The sequence below is a fragment of the Bipolaris oryzae genome (genome assembly GCF_000523455.1).
Source record: "Bipolaris oryzae ATCC 44560 unplaced genomic scaffold scaffold_28, whole genome shotgun sequence".
In the NCBI taxonomy this organism is placed as follows: domain Eukaryota; kingdom Fungi; phylum Ascomycota; class Dothideomycetes; order Pleosporales; family Pleosporaceae; genus Bipolaris; species Bipolaris oryzae.
This window is the reverse complement of record NW_006911304.1, coordinates 24,373-44,786: the sequence shown is the minus strand read 5'-3', so window position 1 is coordinate 44,786 and position 20,414 is coordinate 24,373. Positions and strand designations below refer to the sequence as shown.

General features: G+C 52.3%; 10 protein-coding genes across 10 annotated transcripts; 5 read left to right on the top strand and 5 right to left on the bottom strand.

Moving 5' to 3' along the window:
- Positions 1-193: 193 nt before the first annotated feature.
- Positions 194-1,134, bottom strand: COCMIDRAFT_34515 (uncharacterized protein; the record flags this gene model as incomplete). The annotated part of the gene is made up of 2 exons (XM_007687304.1): positions 194-1,048; positions 1,108-1,134. The coding sequence occupies 2 exons, from the start codon at positions 1,132-1,134 to the stop codon at positions 194-196; spliced, it is 882 nt and encodes a 293-aa protein (XP_007685494.1).
- A 468-nt stretch (positions 1,135-1,602) lies between these two features.
- On the top strand, positions 1,603-3,000 carry COCMIDRAFT_34514 (uncharacterized protein; the record flags this gene model as incomplete). Its single annotated transcript, XM_007687303.1, has 4 exons — positions 1,603-1,629; positions 1,689-1,747; positions 1,862-2,489; positions 2,542-3,000. The coding sequence occupies 4 exons, from the start codon at positions 1,603-1,605 to the stop codon at positions 2,998-3,000; spliced, it is 1,173 nt and encodes a 390-aa protein (XP_007685493.1).
- A 1,738-nt stretch (positions 3,001-4,738) lies between these two features.
- Positions 4,739-6,553, bottom strand: COCMIDRAFT_3080 (uncharacterized protein; the record flags this gene model as incomplete). The annotated part of the gene is made up of 1 exon (XM_007687282.1): positions 4,739-6,553. The coding sequence occupies one exon, from the start codon at positions 6,551-6,553 to the stop codon at positions 4,739-4,741; it is 1,815 nt and encodes a 604-aa protein (XP_007685472.1).
- Positions 6,554-7,114: 561 nt separating this feature from the next.
- Positions 7,115-7,465, bottom strand: COCMIDRAFT_24171 (uncharacterized protein; the record flags this gene model as incomplete). Its single annotated transcript, XM_007687297.1, has 1 exon — positions 7,115-7,465. One exon carries the CDS (start codon positions 7,463-7,465, stop codon positions 7,115-7,117), a length of 351 nt encoding a protein of 116 aa, XP_007685487.1.
- Positions 7,466-7,927: 462 nt separating this feature from the next.
- On the bottom strand, positions 7,928-9,616 carry COCMIDRAFT_24170 (uncharacterized protein; the record flags this gene model as incomplete). Its single annotated transcript, XM_007687296.1, has 2 exons — positions 7,928-8,419; positions 8,468-9,616. 2 exons carry the CDS (start codon positions 9,614-9,616, stop codon positions 7,928-7,930), a joined length of 1,641 nt encoding a protein of 546 aa, XP_007685486.1.
- Positions 9,617-11,203: 1,587 nt separating this feature from the next.
- On the top strand, positions 11,204-11,971 carry COCMIDRAFT_3078 (uncharacterized protein; the record flags this gene model as incomplete). The annotated part of the gene is made up of 1 exon (XM_007687281.1): positions 11,204-11,971. One exon carries the CDS (start codon positions 11,204-11,206, stop codon positions 11,969-11,971), a length of 768 nt encoding a protein of 255 aa, XP_007685471.1.
- Positions 11,972-12,399: 428 nt separating this feature from the next.
- COCMIDRAFT_88529 (uncharacterized protein) lies at positions 12,400-14,094 on the top strand (the record flags this gene model as incomplete). The annotated part of the gene is made up of 3 exons (XM_007687321.1): positions 12,400-12,669; positions 12,718-13,239; positions 13,324-14,094. The coding sequence occupies 3 exons, from the start codon at positions 12,400-12,402 to the stop codon at positions 14,092-14,094; spliced, it is 1,563 nt and encodes a 520-aa protein (XP_007685511.1).
- A 79-nt stretch (positions 14,095-14,173) lies between these two features.
- COCMIDRAFT_3076 (uncharacterized protein) lies at positions 14,174-14,893 on the bottom strand (the record flags this gene model as incomplete). The annotated part of the gene is made up of 2 exons (XM_007687280.1): positions 14,174-14,650; positions 14,720-14,893. 2 exons carry the CDS (start codon positions 14,891-14,893, stop codon positions 14,174-14,176), a joined length of 651 nt encoding a protein of 216 aa, XP_007685470.1.
- A 449-nt stretch (positions 14,894-15,342) lies between these two features.
- On the top strand, positions 15,343-16,983 carry COCMIDRAFT_88530 (uncharacterized protein; the record flags this gene model as incomplete). The annotated part of the gene is made up of 1 exon (XM_007687320.1): positions 15,343-16,983. The coding sequence occupies one exon, from the start codon at positions 15,343-15,345 to the stop codon at positions 16,981-16,983; it is 1,641 nt and encodes a 546-aa protein (XP_007685510.1).
- Positions 16,984-17,953: 970 nt separating this feature from the next.
- On the top strand, positions 17,954-19,654 carry COCMIDRAFT_3074 (uncharacterized protein; the record flags this gene model as incomplete). Its single annotated transcript, XM_007687279.1, has 1 exon — positions 17,954-19,654. The coding sequence occupies one exon, from the start codon at positions 17,954-17,956 to the stop codon at positions 19,652-19,654; it is 1,701 nt and encodes a 566-aa protein (XP_007685469.1).
- Between the last annotated feature and the right edge of the window lie 760 nt (positions 19,655-20,414).

Sequence of the window (20,414 nt, the reverse complement as noted above, 5' to 3'; positions counted from 1 at the left end):
AACGGAACCCATCTACTTCTGTACATGGATATATATTGGGTATCGTAAGTCTTATTCTCATAAACGGCATTGTCAGTCCTCCCCAAGTATTTGAACATATGGGCCACCCCTCTAATGCCCACTAAGAGATTTTTTTTCCCTAACCCCGTAAAACGCCGCCAATGCAAAATATGTGTCTATCCGCAGACCGAGACTACATGTCTGCCTCAGGTTCCACATCCCTCGGCTCTTTTGGTTCCTGCGACTCGTGGAATTGTATAGCATCATCAATGTAGCTCAACACTGCAGCCAGGCTGTCCTCGTCCTGCACGTCGAGTTTGAGGAAGGAAACCATGCTGAAGCCGTCAATGAGCTCCGCAACCGCCTTGTTGAGCCTGTGAAACGACGAGCCGCTCATCAGGCTCTCCGTCGACGCCGGATCTCTGTATTTACTCTCTTCCTCGGGCGACGTCTTCTTGCGCGCGGGGTCGTCGTCGATCAAATCTGCATCTACATCGACGAAGCGCTTCAAGTCGCGCTTAGCCACCTGGCCCTTGACCAGATCCATCTTACTCAGTATATTGATATGGGGCATTTCGAGCATCATCATGGCGCTCATGGCGGAGAGGGTGCCAGAGAAGAACTTGGGACGGTCGACGACGAAGGTGGCTTCGAGGAGGTAGGTAGCACACATGCGCATGTTGAGGGAGCCCGACATGAGATGCTTGACCAGACCCGGCAGGATAGGAACGTGCGTGTAGAGTTCGATCTGACCGGGCATGTCGAAGACGATGAGGTAGTCGTCTGTGACTTCCTCGAGGGGATCGGTGAGCCAGTCGAGGTTTTCCATGAGGAACTCGAAGCAGTAGATGAGGCCGCCATTGGGGCCGAGGCTCATTTCGTCCATGACATCCTCGAGGCTGATGAGGTCCTTGATGTCGAGGTCGGGCTCAAAGGCAAACTCCTCGGCGGCCGGGTCGAGGTTGACGTAGAAGCACGGCCGCTTGGTGTTTTGGAGGTGCTGAATCAGAGCGGTGCAGAAGGTTGACTTGCCCGCGCCGGCCGGGCCCTGAGAGCGGTCAGTGTCCCCGAATGGGCGGTCAGGTCGTGGGGAAGGGGAGCGGTTACCATAACCAGGGTACCATACTTGCTCATTGTCGCAGTCGGGATGGGTTGATGGTAACGCGCGTCATGCGGCTGGTGGAAACGTCGAGGCGGGATACTTTTCTGCCGCGGGGGCGGTGGGGGCGGAGTGTGGAGTTTATGTGATTGGGCGGGCGTGGCTAGGGCGGCAGTGGTTGTCTGAAGGAAGGCGAGGGGGACAATGGCGTGCTTCTAACCTAATGCTAATGCTGGCCTTAGTGTTAGTGCGGCAGTCGCAGTTCGGCCTTGTTGGCCTGCGCGCTTTAACATGGCCCTGCACGTTTTTTTCGGCAATTTGGCAACAGTCGGCGGGCCCATTCTGCTGCTGCTTAAATCCACTCCAGCCCCTCGACTCCCCCCTCCTTCTCTTCTCCTTCACTCACCCACCTTCCTCTCTTCTTCTTCCGTCAATTTACACGCGGTCGCAAGTCCTACACTAGTTCTCCCTCTTTCTCCCCCCACCTCTCCACATCCACCACAATGACTGTCCCCAACGGCTCCGCAAAGGTACCCTCGACAGAAAAGTCCCCGAAGCACCCCGCCATGACCCTAACATTTTCCTCCAGGGTAACACCTTCCTCTTCACCTCCGAGTCCGTCGGTGAGGGCCACCCCGACAAGATCTGGTACGTCTATGTGTCTTTTTGTTTTTCAAACTCCGACCGATTCGGTCGGTCGGCGTATTTGCGGCACATGAAAGCCTAAAACTATACTCCGACCACCGCTGACACCAACTACAGCGATCAAGTCTCCGACGCCATCCTCGATGCCTGCCTCAAGGAGGACCCTCTCTCCAAGGTCGCCTGCGAGACCGCCGCCAAGACCGGTATGATCATGGTCTTCGGTGAAATCACCACCAAGGCACACCTCGACTACCAGAAGATTATCCGCAATGCCATCAAGGACATTGGCTACGACTCTTCGGAGAAGGGCTTCGACTACAAGACCTGCAACGTCCTCGTTGCCATCGAGCAGCAGTCACCCGACATTGCTCAGGGTCTCCACTACGAGGAGGCTCTTGAGAAGCTCGGTGCCGGTGACCAGGGTATCATGTTCGGCTATGCCACCGACGAGACCCCCGAGCTCCTTCCTCTGACCGTCCTCCTCTCCCACAAGCTCAATGCTGCCATGACTTCCGCCCGCAAGGACGGTTCCCTGCCATGGCTCCGACCCGACACCAAGACCCAGGTCACCATTGAATACGCTCACGATGGCGGTGCCGTCATCCCTCTCCGTGTCGACACTGTTGTCGTCTCTGCCCAGCACAGCGAGGACATCACCACCGAGAAGCTCCGTGAGGAGATCAAGGAGAAGATCATCAAGAAGGTCATCCCCGCCAACATGCTTGATGACAAGACCGTCTACCACGTACGTTCTCTCTCAGCCTGCCTTCATGTATACCTGTGCTAACCTATCGTAGATCCAACCCTCTGGTCTCTTCATCATTGGTGGTCCTCAGGGTGATGCCGGTCTTACCGGCCGTAAGATCATTGTCGACACCTACGGTGGCTGGGGAGCCCACGGTGGTGGTGCTTTCTCCGGAAAGGACTACTCCAAGGTCGACCGCTCTGCTGCCTACCTTGCGCGCTGGATCGCCAAGTCGCTTGTCAATGCCAAGCTGGCCCGCCGTGCGCTCGTCCAGCTGTCATACGCTATCGGTGTCTCCGAGCCTCTTTCCCTGTTCGTTGAAACCTACGGCACCTCGGATAAGTCCTCGGATGAGCTTGTGGAGATTATCCACAAGAACTTCGACCTCCGCCCCGGTGTCATTGTCAAGGAGTTGAACCTCATTGACCCCATCTACTTCCAGACCGCTAAGAACGGTCACTTCACCAACCAGAGCTTTACTTGGGAGAAGCCCAAGGAGCTCAAGTTTTAATTTCGTAATGCTCGACGCATAGAGTGGGATTGAATCAACTTCATCCTGCAAAGACTTAAGATTTATGATGACGACGACGACATCACATGAGAAAGATTTGCATATCTTTGGGAGGCGGGTAGAGCCTTTTCAACAAGTGTTTCACGGCGTCCAGGGCAAATTTTTTCACCCATGATACCAGCCCGTTAGTTCTTTCCAAAAAGTTAGATGCACGTTTCCTTTTCATATAGAGACAGCCTAGGGCAGGCTGTTAGATACAAAAGCTTCAACATTTAGGGGCACCAGTGCGTTATCAACGCGCACGTTGGCCTTTTCTTGCGGTACGCCGCATGCGGAGGAAAGTCCAAGGACTACTAGATTAGGAGAAATCAAATACCAGCCCGAACGTCTGCTCTGGGGTGATACCTCAGCCGCAGACGAGTCGGGCACTTTGCCAAGCCACATACAAACATCATGCCAGTTCCCCAATAAATGTGATGCACATGTAACGACGAAGCGTTATCATCTAACCCTAGTTTGCATGTACTTGCGTTCGACAAGGACGGATTCGGATAGCAGACACGGGTATGTGTTATCAAATACGCCGCCCGGACTATATATTGTTCTCCAAGTCCAGGACACGTTATGATATCCACTTTATAACCTAAGGAGTAAAGTTTCAAAGGGACAGAAAGAAACACAGTAACCAACAAACAATCAAATAAACACCTACTCCGAGAGTCCATGTGACACCCGCAAGACCGCATTCGGCCCCACGTGCCCCCGTCACACAACCTGTCGTCCCTCCCGAAAAATGGAGTTTGAGTTATAGCGCGACCACGACAACGACGGGGGGGAGGGTAACCGCGGCTGCAGCGGACCGGGCTAAAAAAAAGTAAATAACAGTAGGGACCGACCCTGCATATTTTATCTATTTGTTTTAACTATCTTGACTTGACTGTTATATCCGTAGTAGTTACATACTACTACCGCTACTATTACTACTAAACCCCGCTAAGAAAGAAAGAAAGAAAGAAAGAAAGAAAGAAAGAAAGAAAGAAAGAAAGTTTAAAACTTTTGTCATACGTGGTACACCCTCGTGGCTACTCCGAACTCCGGGGGGGGTTCGGGCTCTTTTTTTTTTTTTTACTTTCTCTTTTTCTTTTTGGTAGGGGAGGAGATTGGGAGGAGGAGGTAGGACCGAAAGATGGGCGGAGAAAAGGGAAAGATGGGAAGAGAGGAAGATTACAGTAAATGGAGGGGGAAGGGGAGGGGAGGGGAGGTGAGTGAGTGAGTGAGTGAGTGGTTGGTCTGACGGTTAGGAGATTTGGATGGAAAAGTAAGTAGGGTAAGCGTAGTTGGGTGGTTCGGTGAGTATTCGGGGAGGAGGAGGAGGAGGGCCTAAAAGACCGGTAAGACGATGGTAGGATTCGGGCAAAAAATTACAGCCATAATAGAGAGGTTTTTTTATTCTTAGGGATGATTACAAGGGAATGGAAGAGAAAAAAACGTAGCCGAAACCCTAATTGCTGTTTAATTTTTTTATGCTATGGAATGGACAATAAGAGTCCAAGAATTGTCATACATATGTACATACATGGTTGCTTCCTCCCTCCCCTCCCAGAGTGGAATCGATGCGAATAACGTTATGAGCCGTAGATGTATAAAAAAAAGACCACCCTTACTTCAATCCTCACTCTTCTCTGGAATTCTATTTCTTCTATTGAGTTTCATTATATGCATGCAATCCGTCATGAGCTTACACTTCACCAGCAAATACACTGCCACTGCCTACACTGCCACCTAAATCCCAGTAGTTTCTTGCCGAGTTCCCGCTCCGTTTGCTCTTCTTGGTGCTCTGGCTAGCGCAGCTACTGCTACTCCTCAACTTTGCCTTTTCCCTCAGTCCAGCTGGGACTGATGGCGGCGAGTAGTAGGTCGAGTACCGTCTCGACGATGACTCCCTTTTGGTTTGAGCAGCGGACGACGTCGGGAGTCTAGCATCGGTCGTCGTCCTATCTACCAAAGGGTGGTGCTGGCGGATGATTGCTGCTCGGCGCGCTGAGCTCATGTTGTCGTCTTCTGCCCCTGCCGAACGTGAGGCACTAGCTGTGCGGGCAGACGGCGGAGGAAGCGAAATACTCGACCGCCGGGAAGAAAAGCGTTTGATCAGAAAGTTGAAGATCATTGTCACGTCAATGTCGCGTTCCCAATACTCGCGCTCGCGGGCAAGTTCTTCGGCAATATCGGGCGTGGGGATGGGGGTTGCAACAGATGAATCTAACAAGTCGGCGTCGTTGGGTTCTTCTTCAATTCCCCACAACGAAGCTTCGCTATAGGTATGGGATGCTTGAGCTGGGAAAGTAGGAGCGAACTGGGCTGATGCAGGTAATGTGGTCGGCTGAGAACTTGCTGGTCGTGAGGATGTTGTGTCGGATGCGAGGGTCGTATTAGATCTTACCGGTGTAAGACCTGCATAGTCTGGTATTGATTGTGTTTGTTGATATGTAGAGAAGGCTCCAGGATGCTCAGAAAGTTGGTTGACCAAGGTTCCCAGCTCCACGGCTACCCTCTCGAGTAGCTTCGTCTGCCAGACATCATCTGAAAACCGCGAGGCATCGATTCCTGCATCCTCTAGGGCCTTGTCCGTGGAGAATTCAGTAGGTGTGCCAGGGGTGGGTGTTGGTGATTCATCTGATATTGTCTCTCCGAATATGACTGAGAGTGTGTTGTCGTCAAGACCAATGAGATCTCGAATTACCCGTCGTGTTATCCGTTGCCAGAATGTGAGGCTCTCAGGACTTTCTTCAGATGAGTCGCTCTGTGCATCAGAGACAGACGGGGCCTGTTGTGGAACTGCACTCGATGGTTGTTGGGGTGCATTGGTACTCTCCCGCCGACTCCGTGTAGTACTAACCATGCTCATTCGCCGTCTTCGCCTTGTTTCCCTCTCGACTTCCTCCAACAAGGCTTTGCTTTGCTCCAACCGCCACCTCTCAATACGCTGCCGCTTCTCTTGTTCTGTGGTCATTTCGTCGGTATCGTCAAGTATGGTCAAATGTCGCTGGACACTCGAGCGCCGTCTGACTAGTCGCCTCCGCGAGCGCTCAAAGTGCCACATGTGTTCTTGCATAGTCGAGTCTGGTTTGAATTCGCCCAGCCCATCGTGGGTTGGGAGCACGGTATCTCCACTTTCCTGCAGTCTGCTCACCGGGGCACCGTATTCAGATGGTTCGTGGAAAGCATGCAGGCCATCATCGAGACTATCAAGTTCCTCCTCTGTGCCAAAGGATGTGCCGACATCATCGTCCTGATTCGAGCGAGCAACTGTTTCGAGCGAGCCAAACTCACTGAAGCGCGACAGGCCAGCTGTGCGCGGTGTTCGCTCAGTCGAGGTGGTGTGTGTGCGGGCGGTGGTCGAGGGGGCGGGGGGAGAGAAGAGAACCCACTCCTCTGATTGCTCGAGAGACGTCTTGACCTGGGGCAAGGCGGGTGTGGCTTCGTCGACGCGTTCTGGGCCATGGTAGGAAGTCTGGTGGCCGCTCTGTGGCCTATGCTGCTGTAAGAAGGCCATAGTGCGGTAGGCCTAGTTTGGTGTCCAAGTTTGTTGGTAGTGGCGACGAGGGAGTCACGGCCTCAGGTACCCAGGCACGTGGACGTCGACTAGATGGCGGGAGCGATGATCCGTTTGGTGATGTGTTTTGCTGTGACTCGAGGGGACGGCGGAGTGGAATGAGCACGTCGCCCGGACAGCAGGTTCTTTGTGTTATCGACGTGCTGGTCGCATGCCCCCCTTGCGAGCTTCAGCTGCGTTAGCGGAGCGAGGGGAAGGCGCAGGTGTATGATGTACAGATGGCGCTATGGCGGCGCTAGTGCCAAACAGGTTGTTTACTGCAGGCGTAAGCGGTGGATGATCTGGCGCAATTCTCGGAAAGCGGGCGGGGATCCTGTGACCCAGAAACAAAACTCAGAGGCAGAAGAAAAGGAGACGTGGCGATGGCACGAGCGGAGCTGAAGCTGACGGGATGCAGGCCGGCGTGCTTGGGCGGTGTTGGTTCAAGTGCATGTATGTATGTGGTATGCAGTCGGGGAAGGCGTAGGGCGGCAGCGCTGATAAGATAACGACGACATGCACCTACTTTAGGGGTCCCACCACCCATGTCTGACGGCGGCCAAATTGTTCGACTGATGACGAGATGAGCCAACGATTACTCACTTGCGGCATGCTCTTTTGCTCTGCGCTGCATTCACCTGTCCGAAGAAGGGCCAGCCCCGTCTGCTCCCGACTCAATGGGCGTTGTCGGGCGCCAGGCCTTGGGTCATGAAGAGGGCTAAAAGACGTCACGCAATCGCCCATGCCCACGCGTCCTCGTGCAAGCTGCAAATGTGCCCCCAGCTCGCCCTCAACGCCCCTCAGACTCCTCCTGGCTACCACCCAATGGCTATCCCTACAGCAAATCGCCCTGTTTGAGCCATGGGGGGCCATGGGGCTGAGCTGACTAGGCAATCTGTTGATTCCCGATATACCTACGAAGACACCGGCGTCGACGTCAGATATCCCGAGCCTTTTCCGCACTAACTATGACACCTGTCTCGGCCACTTTCGCCCGCTAAACTTTCTCTACTTGGCAACACCAGTGAATGTAGTATGACATACCCTCGTAACGAACCTCATTTTTTTTTCTGGAAACATTTCCCCTGACTCACTCAGAGGCGAACACTGCGCTTCAAGTCTTGGCCATGATATGCCCACTCCAACAAAGGGCAACTTTAATATTAGAACAAGAAAAAGATTCATCTGCGCGTACGGGGGCTACGTATGTAGGTATCTCAAAACAACGCCAACGTGGTATAGTAGTACAGGTGCAACAGAACGCCTTGCAGCTATACAATGAGTGTAAACAATACTCACCCTAATCAATCATTCCGGTCGTCATGGCTTCAGTCTTCAAGACGCAGAATCATACTCTGCTCCAAAAACGCGTTTAGCGTCTTCTTCGCTCATCTCCTCGCCCTCGCCAAGGTCGGCCCACGACTTGACAATATGCGACCTCTCTCCAGCACGCCTCTTGAGAATGCACTCGCCATTGCCCTGACAAATCTCTTGCCGTCCGAGGTTCTTGAAACGAGGCCCCAGCGGCCCGTTGACGTAATGATATTGGCCCAAAAAGCGGTATTGTCGGGGGTCGCTAAGTGGGTAAAATTTGTCGCCCCAGTGGCCAGCAAAGTAGAACCACGATGTCGGCGCGACGGGGTTGAGGTTAGATGAGACAAGTCGGTCCGTTCGATAGTTGTACTTGTACGAGTACATGTTGAGCACAGGGTCCCAGAGAGGGCCGCGATCGGTAACGTCGTGCAAAATGCCACCGGGCAGAACATATGGATGAGTGCCCTCGGTCGCATACATGGCGTGGGTTCCCGTGGCAGAAAAGCCAATAGGCTAAATGTGTCAGTTTCAGCCATTATATTGTACCTTGAATCAACTTACCCTCTTTCCACTCTTCTCTACAGCGTCCCAAGCGTACGCTTCACCAAAACTGTGTTCACTAAAGAACACTGCCTTTGGTTCGCCGTGGTGGAACCGGACCACTGTGTGCTCCCAGTCACCCACATGGTTACCGAAACGCACATTGAAGACTGCATTGCCGAGATTGTAGCTGTAGAAGAAGAACCAAAATGCGTCGACAACTCCGTCGCCCTTGTCTACCACAACCAATGGCACAGGTGCATCGCTACGCCCGCCAACGACCCTCTTGCCCTTGTACTTACGGCACACACGACGCAGTTCTGGTCGCCAGTACCTGTCGTCATCATCGGCGTCGTCGATAAGTTCGTCGCCCTCGGGTGTGCTTGTGGGAATGGGCCCTCCAGGAGCTGATGGGTCAGGTCGAATGCCACCTCGCCCTTTGGTATCACCCTTGCCGACGTGCCACCAAGGCGACTTCTCGCTTTCTCTGTCTTCTGTAAGATGCCCTTTGGCTCCGCCGTCATGCTTCGGGTCATCGCCATCATTGTCTCCGTTTCCTGGTACATTGGGAATATTGTAATCTGCACCCAGCCACGCCGGGTGATCCTCTACGTTGTCGTCGCTCTGCAGGTACACAAATCTCCCCCACTTGTTAAGTTGCCCAAGATTGCTGATGGTTGGGTGATCGCTTTGGGCTTGGATTGGCGTGTAGTTCAGATGAGGCGTCGTATGCACCAAATGATCAGCCATATCTCCTGGCCAGTATTCTTCTCCCGAGAACAGGTGTATCAGAGGCGCATGGTCTATGACGTATTGTGGGATTTCGAGCTCGGGATCTGGCTTGTAGTCTGCGGGAATGTCCCGTGCATCTTTCCAAAAGTCGTTCAGGTCGGTCTTGTCCGACTTCTCTATAGTAACCGTCTGGCCTTGTGTGTCGGATGCTGCCGTGGTCCAGTGTGCTTGGTTCAGATGCGCCAGGCCACATATCCCAAACCAACTGCACGCTTTGCGATCTAGCCAAGATTTTGACGATGCAACCCATTCGGTTTCATCTGCGCGCTCATCCCCAGATGTCAACTTGTCGAACAGGAAATCCTGGTAAAAGTGCGAAAACGTGAATAATCCGAACAATGCGCCCCCAGCGACGGCAACAGGTTTCCTGCCCTTCATTTCTGCCTCCTTCTCGCTCAACGAGCTCTCAACGCCAGCGCCAGATGTGTGAGCCTGCTCAGACAAGTCTTGTCGCAAAGGATGTGTTATAGGGATATCGATGGTAGGAATGAGTGCTTCGTCATGGGCGTCTTGCGTAGCATCTGGCTTCTGGATCGAAGTATCGGAGGAGTAGGTTGCTACCGGAGGGTACTCGGATATATCAGCCTTAGGCGTAGGAAGCAACGAAGGCAGGGCTGCTTGTAGTGGAATCTGCACTCCACCATGATGCAAGTACGGAACGAGTGGCACTAACTAGTTAGCATATATCCACAAGCTCCGAATCAAGACGCCACAGAACAAGCCCACACGGAATATCTGAAGCCGGCACTGCCGGTATGCTGACAAAGAAGCTGCAGCTGACAGGTATGATTGCCATGAGCAGCAGTGGATCAGCCTCGCGCTGGGCAACGCAGGGAACTGCCGCAATAACGAGCGACGCTGTGACTGCCAGAAGGCCCACCCGTGCTGGATTTGAGCTAATGGCACGCTCGAAATCCGGCGGGGAACGGACAAGGCGGAAGGTAATGATGACCCGAAATGGTGTTGTATGGCCGGACTGGGGCGGGAGCAGACTCACTGATGGAGAGTAGATAAGCGCAGGCAGCCGATTGGCGCTAGAGTCACGTTGGGGAGATGCACAATGGTTGGTAAAAGAATGCGATCAATACACATCAAGCAGGAACGTATGCAGTAGATGTTTTGTGCAGAGTGGCGCGCAGTGGTGGTTGATACGTTCTGGATGGTTGCCGGCTGGGCGTACGTCGTCAGCGCTAGCTGGGGACGATGCGGGCACGGGAGCCTCGGTAAGCAAGCGGCTCTCCATGCCATGAACCTGGCATGCCTGGCATCCAGGCACGGCCTATCGATACAACACGTTATCGATAGATAAGCCATGTGTGCAGCTTGTGTACACAGTAGTCTGTTGTGTGTCTCTGTATAGCCAGCATGCCTGCGGGCGGCGCATCAACGTGTCAGACGTGGCCTCACTTGCGGAACAACCGTACCGTCCTGTGCCGCATACAGTCGCGACGTGAGACGCGTGCAGATGCAAAAGAATCCTACTCTATCTACTCTTCATCGAGCAAGACATGTCGTTGACCATCTATCCTAGTACAATGCATGCTGTATGCACGCCCAACTTTAGGCTCATTCCCCACCCTCCCGCAGCTTTTTGTACCCATGCTAAAAAAGACATGCATGGCGCTGAGACATATAGGCTCAGTCTGGCATGAACGCAAAAAAGAATGGTTGTCTCCGCTCCCAGAATCGAACTAGGGACCTTTCGATTACAATTGCAATTACAGTCGAACGTGATAAACCAACTACACCAAGCGGAGTTGTACGACTTTTCAGCCGTGCTTGGACTTGTGATGTGAGAACACGAGATGGTGGTATCTATATTCCCAAAAAAAATTTGTGCCAAAAGTTGGTACTAAAGATCGGTTCGAAAACTTCGGCTATAAATCACCATCTTCCAATGCCTTTCAACTGACCCCACTGCACTGCATCTTCCATCACCTTGAGCCTCTGAAAGCGCCCAGCACCATGACTAACATCGAAGATGACGAATGGGAGTACGAGTACGATGAGACCGAAACGGAAGACTTTTATATTCCCCTGGATCTTTCCAATGTTCCAGCGGCTCAAATTCCTATGGTGTCGCAAAGTAGGCCGGGCCATCCAACTTTGCTCAAAAGCCGACTGCGCGCTCTGAACGCAGCTCGAGGTCAGCCGGTCGAGACCGCAGCCGGTTCAAACGCCAGGCAAGAAATGGCAAACATGGGCGAAGTGCAAGTGATTGGGTTGCATACGCCGAATCCATTGGTCATGTATAACGGTCAGTTGTTGAGTTGCCATTGGACTTCAACTATCGGAACTGACATGTTCTTTGTGAAACCGGACGTGGATGCGGACACGACCCAGCCATTACGATCTTTGCCATCGGTCGACTTGCTATCTCTAGGGTCTGCAAAATTGGTTGCAAAAGTTGGACGACTGCGGCCGCGTGATGATGTCAACCACGCTGATGATGCGCAACAGCCGACTGAATCTATGCAAGGTGCGGGTAATGGTTCAAGTCAGGCCGCTGTGACTTCCAGTGAAAGCGAAGGACAGCGATCCGGTGGCGAGGCCAAGCCAACGTCGACAAACTTTCTCGTAAGACTAAACGAGGCAAAGTTGAAGAGAGGCGAGAAGTCGCAATTGGCAATCTCCAAAACATCCGACGGATCCCGCCTAGTTGCGGAGAAAGCAAATGTTGTGACCGGAGTCTCGTCGCAAGAAAACGGCGATACAATTATGGGAGGCGTATGAGAGCAAGCAAACCTGGGGAATCGTGCGACATACGGCATTCTTGCTGAACAGGGGGACATTTGCCACAGTCAGTCAATGGTGCTTTCCTGAAATCACTGAGCAGCGAAGTAGATGAGATTGAGTTTTGCAGCTTGTCTGAAAGCAGCAAAACGCGTGTTACTTGATGACGCAGGAGGGCAACATCATTGGGGACAGGCCCTTTTGCAGACCGCAGCGGGGCTTTGATGTATTGCGGCTTCCTCCCGCTTCCGAAGGCCAGGGTCTTTGTCCTGGCAAGTCCAACCCTGGACATCTACATTTGGGATGTATAAGCAAACAGTTTCTGCGAAAATGCGCTGTAGACACTGGATCGCTCCTCTATTACCCTAATATCTCATTCAAAATTCGCCCCTAATCTATCTCCTATAATCCTTCCCTACGTATTGTTGATGCAGAGATCTGTAGATAGACTGAGTGTCGAAATCACTGTTGCTCGGGCTTTCGACATAGCTAAAGTGAAGGGCTGCTATTCGCATTGCACAGCTGATGAAAGCAATGAGTACTTGGAACGCATCGAGGACGATGTACACCAGGCACAGGATGACAGTATCATATCCGAAGATACTCAAAGAACAGTCTCAGAAGAGGTGGCAGATTGGCTCGAGTCTCAGGAATGCAACGAGTTTTGGAAGGCCGGGCTACGGCAGCCGCGTCTGGTAGTAAGCGACATTGCCCAAGTGTCTAGTTGGTCTATCTGACCTGGTCAGATACCCAGTGCACGTCAGTTGGCCAGACATATCAAGACAAGTACCACTCTCCAAGTTACACCCTGTAGCGGTCGCATTTCATTTGAGGCGCTTTTACATTTGATCGCCTTAGAGCTACTAGCAACTTGCTACACATCTTCATCAGGCTCAATCGCAAGCTGTGTTCCTCTCCTGGAACGATGCAAAGATACGAAACCTACTACAGCACTGCGTGCATATTCGAAATCTCTATTTTCTCCAGCTTTTGGTCACCACACTCGCCCATCTTCAGAAATAGGTTCTTTCCCGTGTCTTAGTATGGGACTATCGCTGAAAGACAAAATAGCGGAGCATGACAGTCGTAGACGCCGGCAACAGAACGACCAGGAACAGCATGTTTTGGATCGCTCTGGAACTGATTGGACAGATGGACCGCCCCCAGAAGCGATGCGCATAGGGCCAGACCGCAAATTGTCAAAGGCCAGCTCGAGATCTTCGGCGGGACACAAGCCAGGGTTTTTCTCACAACTGATATGCCAAAAGGTAGTACCCAGAAGCCATCGACGCAAGTACAATACCATGTTCTTGGACAGAATATCATCGTGGTGGAAGAGACAAAAGCAATAGTGGGCTGAGCTTAAGCCTCGTCAACATGATGACCAAACGCCCTCTCTTGAAAACATTGATGCACGACCTATACAGCGTATGCCATTCATAACTTACCTTTGTCCTACACAATCTGCGCCATCAGTTGCGGTACAGGAAGATGTGTCCATTCAGAACCCTTATACCTCGAGGCGATGTAGCTCTGATCCATCTGATGGCACTCTTCTCACCCATCGCCTCCAGATCCCCGAGATCCAGCGCATCTCAGAATCGACAGATGGGAGTCAGTCTCAGGGCTCGTCGACAGCCGACTCCTTACATGCTTGCGAACGCGGCGACCTCATAGTTGCTCATGATCACTTTGTCGACACTCCAGATGGGCCGTATACAGCACGTCAGCAGCAGAATCAATGGAAGAATCTGCGTTGGCGACACATCGATACTATTTTCCTATCCCCACCTGCTGCTTTCTTGACAGCGAAGCCTACTCAGTCAAGCCAGATTGTTTCACAGAGTGACTACTTCGGGCATGTTCATATTGGCAGACGCACGACGGATGAGAAAGAGGAGCATGGTATTGCTGCAACTGGAAATCATGGCATACACTCTACAATCAACGACAGTATCGAGGCCCAATTTCCTATAGAAGAGTTGGGCGGTAGTGACAGATTGAACCAAAAGAAGCCGAGAGGCGTCAGCGAATCGTCGAGGCCGGGATGTGAATTTCGGAGGCCGTCTCGGGGTAAAATAAGAGAAGAACTCGATCATTATTCTGCAAAGGTAGGTTGGTAACGCCTGACGTTCACGGGGCCATTGTAATCAGCAGAGTCTTTGCCTTGTTGTACAGCTCAATTGCAAAGGCCGTCTCTTATCAAGAAGACCTGTAACATCTGTAGACCAATGTATCCCTCATCCCTAAAATCGGGTTCTCGAAATCATTCTTCTTCCTCTCATGTAGCTTAAAGCCGACCTTTGTCAATACATTCTGACTTGAGACCAACTCCGGGTCCGTGTGTGCTTCTGCGTATTCGTATCTTGGTGCCAACTGCTTCCCATTGTTCGTGCAGCCATTGGCGCCGTTCCTGTTTTGTGTACTTCCGTTACTTGATGGTGCCTTTGCATCTTCATCCCGGTAATCTGCAATGCAATTGCCGGAATAGTGTTCGAAAAACAAGGGCATGAACGCACGCAATGCTTCCGTGGCGTACCCTTTCCCCCAGTACAAAGCATTGAACATGTATCCTACTTCTGGTGCGCGGACAGCACCAATGAGGCCAATGACGTGTGGACCATCGTGAGGCTCCAACAGGGTGACTGCGAAATTCCAATTGTGTTCAACCTGGTGGCACTATGAAGCTACTAGTCAGCCTACAAACAGTCCCCAACAAACTATTCGAGGTAGGAAAATGCTTCTTACACCTTGTATCCATGCCTTTGTAGCTTCAATGTTGTCCGACGGGAGAGTAGATGTATGCATCATGACCTCCGGATGCCTGCGCATCTCCAATACGTCATCTGCATCTTCGATGCGCAACGGGCGGAGTAGCAACCGTTCCGTCTTGACGAATAGCCCGGGGTCAACCACGACCATCTTTTTGCAAGCTTCAGAAAGAAAGTAGTGTGGAGAGAAATCTCATCATAATATATAATTTTTGGCACAAGTGTGTGCGCGCATTAAAAAAAGAGTCAGATTGGCAGTACGTTTGTGGCACCCAGTTGGAACAACTGGCGGCCGCACAGGGCTGAGCTGGTACCTTGTCATTGTACGTAGCCCAAAAGAGAGCGTATGTTAGGGAAAAGGACGCTAAACCGCTTTCTGTGGGCGCCGATATCCCGGAAGCTTTCTCAACCACAGCTGTCAAACTACTACACCGCATCAGCACACAACGGCCAATCAAAGATGCTCCTCTTGAGGGTCTTTATCTTGCATCATTTATAGCAATCGCAGTTCTTTCGTCTGTTCGTCGGAAACGGCTTCCAGTCTCTCCTTTTCCGTTGGCCCTTTCCCTTCCCTCCGGCCCCCCCTCCCCTTACCCCCGCATGTCGAATTCAATTCTATCCGCTTCCGCGAAGGGAGCCACTTTTCTCATCCTGCTGCAGGTTGCCTCGCGCACCCTTACATTCGCTGTCAACCAGGTTCTGCTGCGATTTCTCTCACCGGAGCTGCTCGGCGTTTCAGCCCAGCTCGAGCTCTTCTCCATATCGGTGCTGTATTTTGCGCGAGAAAGCTTACGCGTGGCACTGCAGCGCCAGGCGCATGGCACGCAGGCTGTAGTCAATCTCTCGTATCTCGCCGTGTTCCTGGGTACGCCGTTGGCGTATGTGCTTGCGTTGCTGTGGTTCCGGTCCGAGACGCCCAATGTGCCGTTCTTTGCAGAAGCACTGTTTGTCTATGGCTTGGCTACCTTTCTCGAGTTGCTTAGCGAGCCTGCGTTTTCAGCAGTCCAGCAGAAGCTTCTTTATAAAGTCCGAGCGTCGGCTGAGAGTTCTGCTACCCTGTTGCGATGCATCGGAACTTGCGGGTCTGCTATCCTAGCTAACCGTGCTGGTCTCGATATCGGGGTTCTGCCGTTTGCTGTTGGGCAGTTGGCTTACGCGGTGGCGTTGCTCGTTGTATATTCGTACAAGACATGGCCTGTTGCGAAGACGGACGGCTTTTCGCTTTTCCCAGAGAGAATACTTTCAACTAAAGAGAATCCCGTCTTGATGACCTATTTCTCTACTCCTCTACTTCGACTCACTGCATCTCTTAGCCTTCAGTCAGCGCTCAAATATGTTCTTACTCAAGGCGATTCTCTTTTGATCACGACTCTTGCATCGCTTGCAGACCAAGGCGCCTACGCACTCGCATCAAACTATGGAGGTCTCATTGCACGCATGCTCTTTCAACCCATTGAAGAGAGCAGTCGCAACATGTTTGCAAAGCTATGTGCCAATATAAAATCAACGGCACCCGACGGGGGAAAGAAGAAGCCTGAAGAAACAAACGAACAACAGCAGAACCTGGCTCAGGCTTCCAGAGTCCTTAGTACTATCCTCCACCTCTACGGCATCATATCTTTATTCGCAGTCACACTAGGCCCGGTACTAGCTCCTACACTCCTTTCGATTGTCGCGGGTCAGAAATGGTCCGCAACGTCTGCATCGAAGGTCCTTTCGACATACTGCTACTACATACCTTTTCTCGCCATCAACGGAGTAACCGAAGCGTTTGTAGCCGCTGTTGCTACCAACAAAGAGTTGTACGCACAATCAATTGCCATGGGTATCTTTTTCGCCCTCTTCGCGGGGAGCGCATGGTTCTTCATCGGTCAGCTTGAAATGGGCGGTAATGGTGTGGTGCTGGCTAATACGGTCAACATGGCTCTGCGTATTGTTTGGAATACATGGTTCATTGGACGATTCTTTTCGCAAAATGGTTCTGGATTTAGCATATTGGAGACGTTGCCTTCGCTTACTGCTGCGGCTCCTGCGGCCATTGTACCAACCTTGATGCGAACGAAACCTGGTATATATTTTCTAGGACGATTTGGGGTGCTGGGTGAGCTGGTGAGTATGGGAGTGGTAGGCGGGATTTATGTGTTGCATGTGCTGTTCTTTGAGCGTGGCTTTCTGGTGGATTGCTATCGCATGTTGAGGCCTTCTCGAGCACCCGATGCGGCTGAGAAGAAATCGAAATGAAGGGAATATGTATTATATAGACGAGAACTAAATGTACCCAAGTACAGTAAGGATATTTGCAACACAAGGCTGGCATGGAAAACAATTTATCATTCAAACCAACATGCATGTATATCTACTAGTATCGAGACAAAATTTTCACGTTGTCCATGGGGTCACCATTACAACAGTAGCGAAAATCCGGGGCATCCCCTCTCTATAGGAAAAAAACTCTTCAATCCTCCTCTATAATCTAGTTGAATCTTCGATCCCAACTCGAAACACCATTCAAGTGGGTCCGCACGTGATTAGTCACAGCCCCACTCCATATCGATACCAAGTTTTCCCTCCCCTCATTATTACTCAGTTGGATACAACGCTCTCGAACAAAAAAAACGTCACTCCGGAGCCACACACACACACACACACACCACTCCAACTGCACCCCGCCTCTTCCGCACAACTCCAACCCCATCCCGGTCTCCAAATTTTCACGCATCACGAGAACAAGACGCACGGCAAAAAAAGTCCCAAAGATATTATTTTCTCAAGTAATCTGGGGGTAATAGAAACTAGGTTTCCTTGGAAACGAAAAAACCTGGGGTGAGGGGGAAAGCACGGCCGTAATCAACTATCGCTGGGTTGCAGAAAGCCAGGGGGGGTCGGGCCCGCAGTTACTCAACTTGCGTATTAACTTTTTAGTTGCAGAGGACGGGGGGGGACCACTAAGCGAAGTTTCCTGGGGGTAAGAGAAACTACCCATTGACGAAAAGACGCAAAAACGACGCAACGGCGTTGGGAGAAGAAAAATCACCGCACAAACGTGGGCTTTGATCACGCCATTTAAGGGCCTTGGGAAAAAAACTTTCCAATTTGGGAAAAACTGGACTTATTGGTTGCCCGGTTTTTCTTTGTAAGACAAAAAACTATTCTTGGCTCTGCAACATACATACTACGCATAAGCGGGATTTGACGCCATCGAAGAATTATTATGGTTACGATGGACGAGTCACGGCACTTGCATGGGCTGGTGGACATGGGGAGTAACGGGATCCGCTTCTCGATTACGGATCTAACGCCAGAGACGCAACGGGGACTCCCGACTCTGTATCTGGACCGTGCGGCGATATCGCTGTACGATGCTCAGTTTGAAGACGGCAAGCCCGTTCCGATACCCCAGGCGACGATCAGACAGGTAGTCAAATCGTTGCTGCGGTTCAAGGCTACGTGCGAGGATTTTGGGGTGCCAGAGAGGCAAGTGCGGATTGTGGCTACGGAGGCTACGAGGAAGGCGGTTAATTCGGAAGAGTTTCGCGACGAGATCAAAAGGGCAACGGGGTGGGAGGTGGAGCTTCTGTCAAAGGAGATGGAGGGACGGATTGGGGCGTTTGGGGTTGCGAGTTCATATCACAATGTCACGGGACTCATGATGGATTTGGGGGGTGGGTCGACGCAGATCAATTGGATTGTTACGTCGACGCAGTACGATCGGGTTGAGATGTGTGAGAAGGGAAGTGCAAGCCTACCGTATGGCGCTGCGGCGCTCACGAAGAGGCTTGAGGAAGCTGGTTCACATGGAAGCAAAGGGTTCAAGGCTTTTGAAAGCGAAGTCATTGCCGACTTGAAAGGAGCGGTTGAGGATATTCGGATTCCTCAACATCTGCTTGATCGATGCAAGTCGGAAGAGGGTCTTTCTCTGTACCTGTCTGGGGGTGGATTTCGAGGCTGGGGCTTTGTGCTCATGTCTACGCATCCCGTCCAGCCGTATCCCATTCCAATCATCAACGGGTTTCGGACAACTAGTGACGTCTTCCATGATACGCACGCTGTACAAGCTGCTGTCAAGCAAGAAGCCACACCAGAAATTTTTCGCGTGTCAGCACGTCGGGCCAGTCAAGTTCCTGCAGTGGCTTTTTTGGTCTCGTGCCTGTCGAAAGCACTGCCGAGCATCAAGAACGTCTACTTTTGCCAGGGGGGCGTAAGAGAGGGAATGCATTTTGCGGAGATGGAGCCGGCGAGCATGTCCGATGCGCCAATTGTCAATGCGACAAGAGCATATGCGTCGGCTTCTAGCTCGGAGCTGATGAACCTGTTGCGGAGGGCGGTAGTGGCTCCGCCATCGGCGGCGCGCAAGGAGCTGTTTAGCAACAGCATGATGAGGGCCTTCACATACACCATGTTTGCGCACAGAGGCCAAGTTAAGGATCTCCGCAGTGGGTCTGCACTAAGGAGTACCACGACAGGCATCTTCTCTGCCGGGCACGGTCTTAGCCACGAGGAACGCGCCACGCTTGCTATTCTGCTGTGTGAGCGTTACGGGGGGTACAGCACAATCAGCCCCACCGAACAGGACTTTTATCACCGAATGCTGCAGCTTGTTCCCGAAGACCTGAGGTGGTGGTGCAGGTACCTGGGGAGCGTTGCTGGCGTACTGGCAAGTGTATATCCCGCAGGGACCATTCGGCAGAGCCGCGTCCAGATCAAGGTGGAGTGGGCGAGTAGCAAAAAGGACAAGGAGAGGCTTTGCGTTGATTTTGTGTTTGGGCACGAGCCGGACGATCTCGACGAGGGACTGCAGGCGGCGTTGAAGCGGGTGGAGAAGGTGGGCAAGAAGAAGAAGTGGATCGGAGGGCATGGATACAAAGTGCTGTTGACTGTAAATGGCCACAGCTATGGCGACGAGGACGAGTAGCAGTCAAACAATGGTAGTGCGTGATTGTCATGGGCGTTGGAGTGATTTTGCCGAGTTGGGCTCGTCATGGTGAGGGACAATGGCGACGAGATGCCCGTCTGGGCCATGGACGCGGTCTCGACGCTGTGCAACCGACAGCTGACAGGCAAAAGAAGGGATCGTGACTCGGCAACTGGGTGCAAGCGGTGAGGTGGAGGTGGAGGAGAGTGTGAAATGGCCGCACGCGCAGCAGAGGCCCAGTCTCAAGGGGCCACGTACAGTCATGGAAACGCCATGGATGGCAGAGAGGGAGCGCCAAGGATCGTGAGTTCTGCAGCCGGCGTCGCGGGGAGAGGGAGTAGAAGGGGTCGGGGGTGGCACTACTGCGCCCATCCCTGTAGTCCCGACGTGGGCGGCGATGGATGCCAGTCGGGTGACGTTTCTTCTCGGCCGCACTATGCGAAAACTCTGCCGGAACGATGAGGCTTTTTCTAGAAGACCGGTCATGATGGATTGCACGTTACGCATTGGGGAGCTCGAGGGCCGGGCCTGGTCGAATTACGTGAAGGTGGGCGATGCGGTGCAGCGCTAGCCGGCACCTCCCATGCCGTCTCTGCCAAATTCTGGGGAAGCTCGCGCTCTCGGCTTGCAGCGGGACAATCCAGGTACCATGACTACTTACATACGCCCCATGGTCAGCGCAGCTTAGCAGGTAGCAACAACAGTATAAAAGACGATGCATGCCCCGTGGCCACATGGAGAGAGGCGGACCAGAACATTC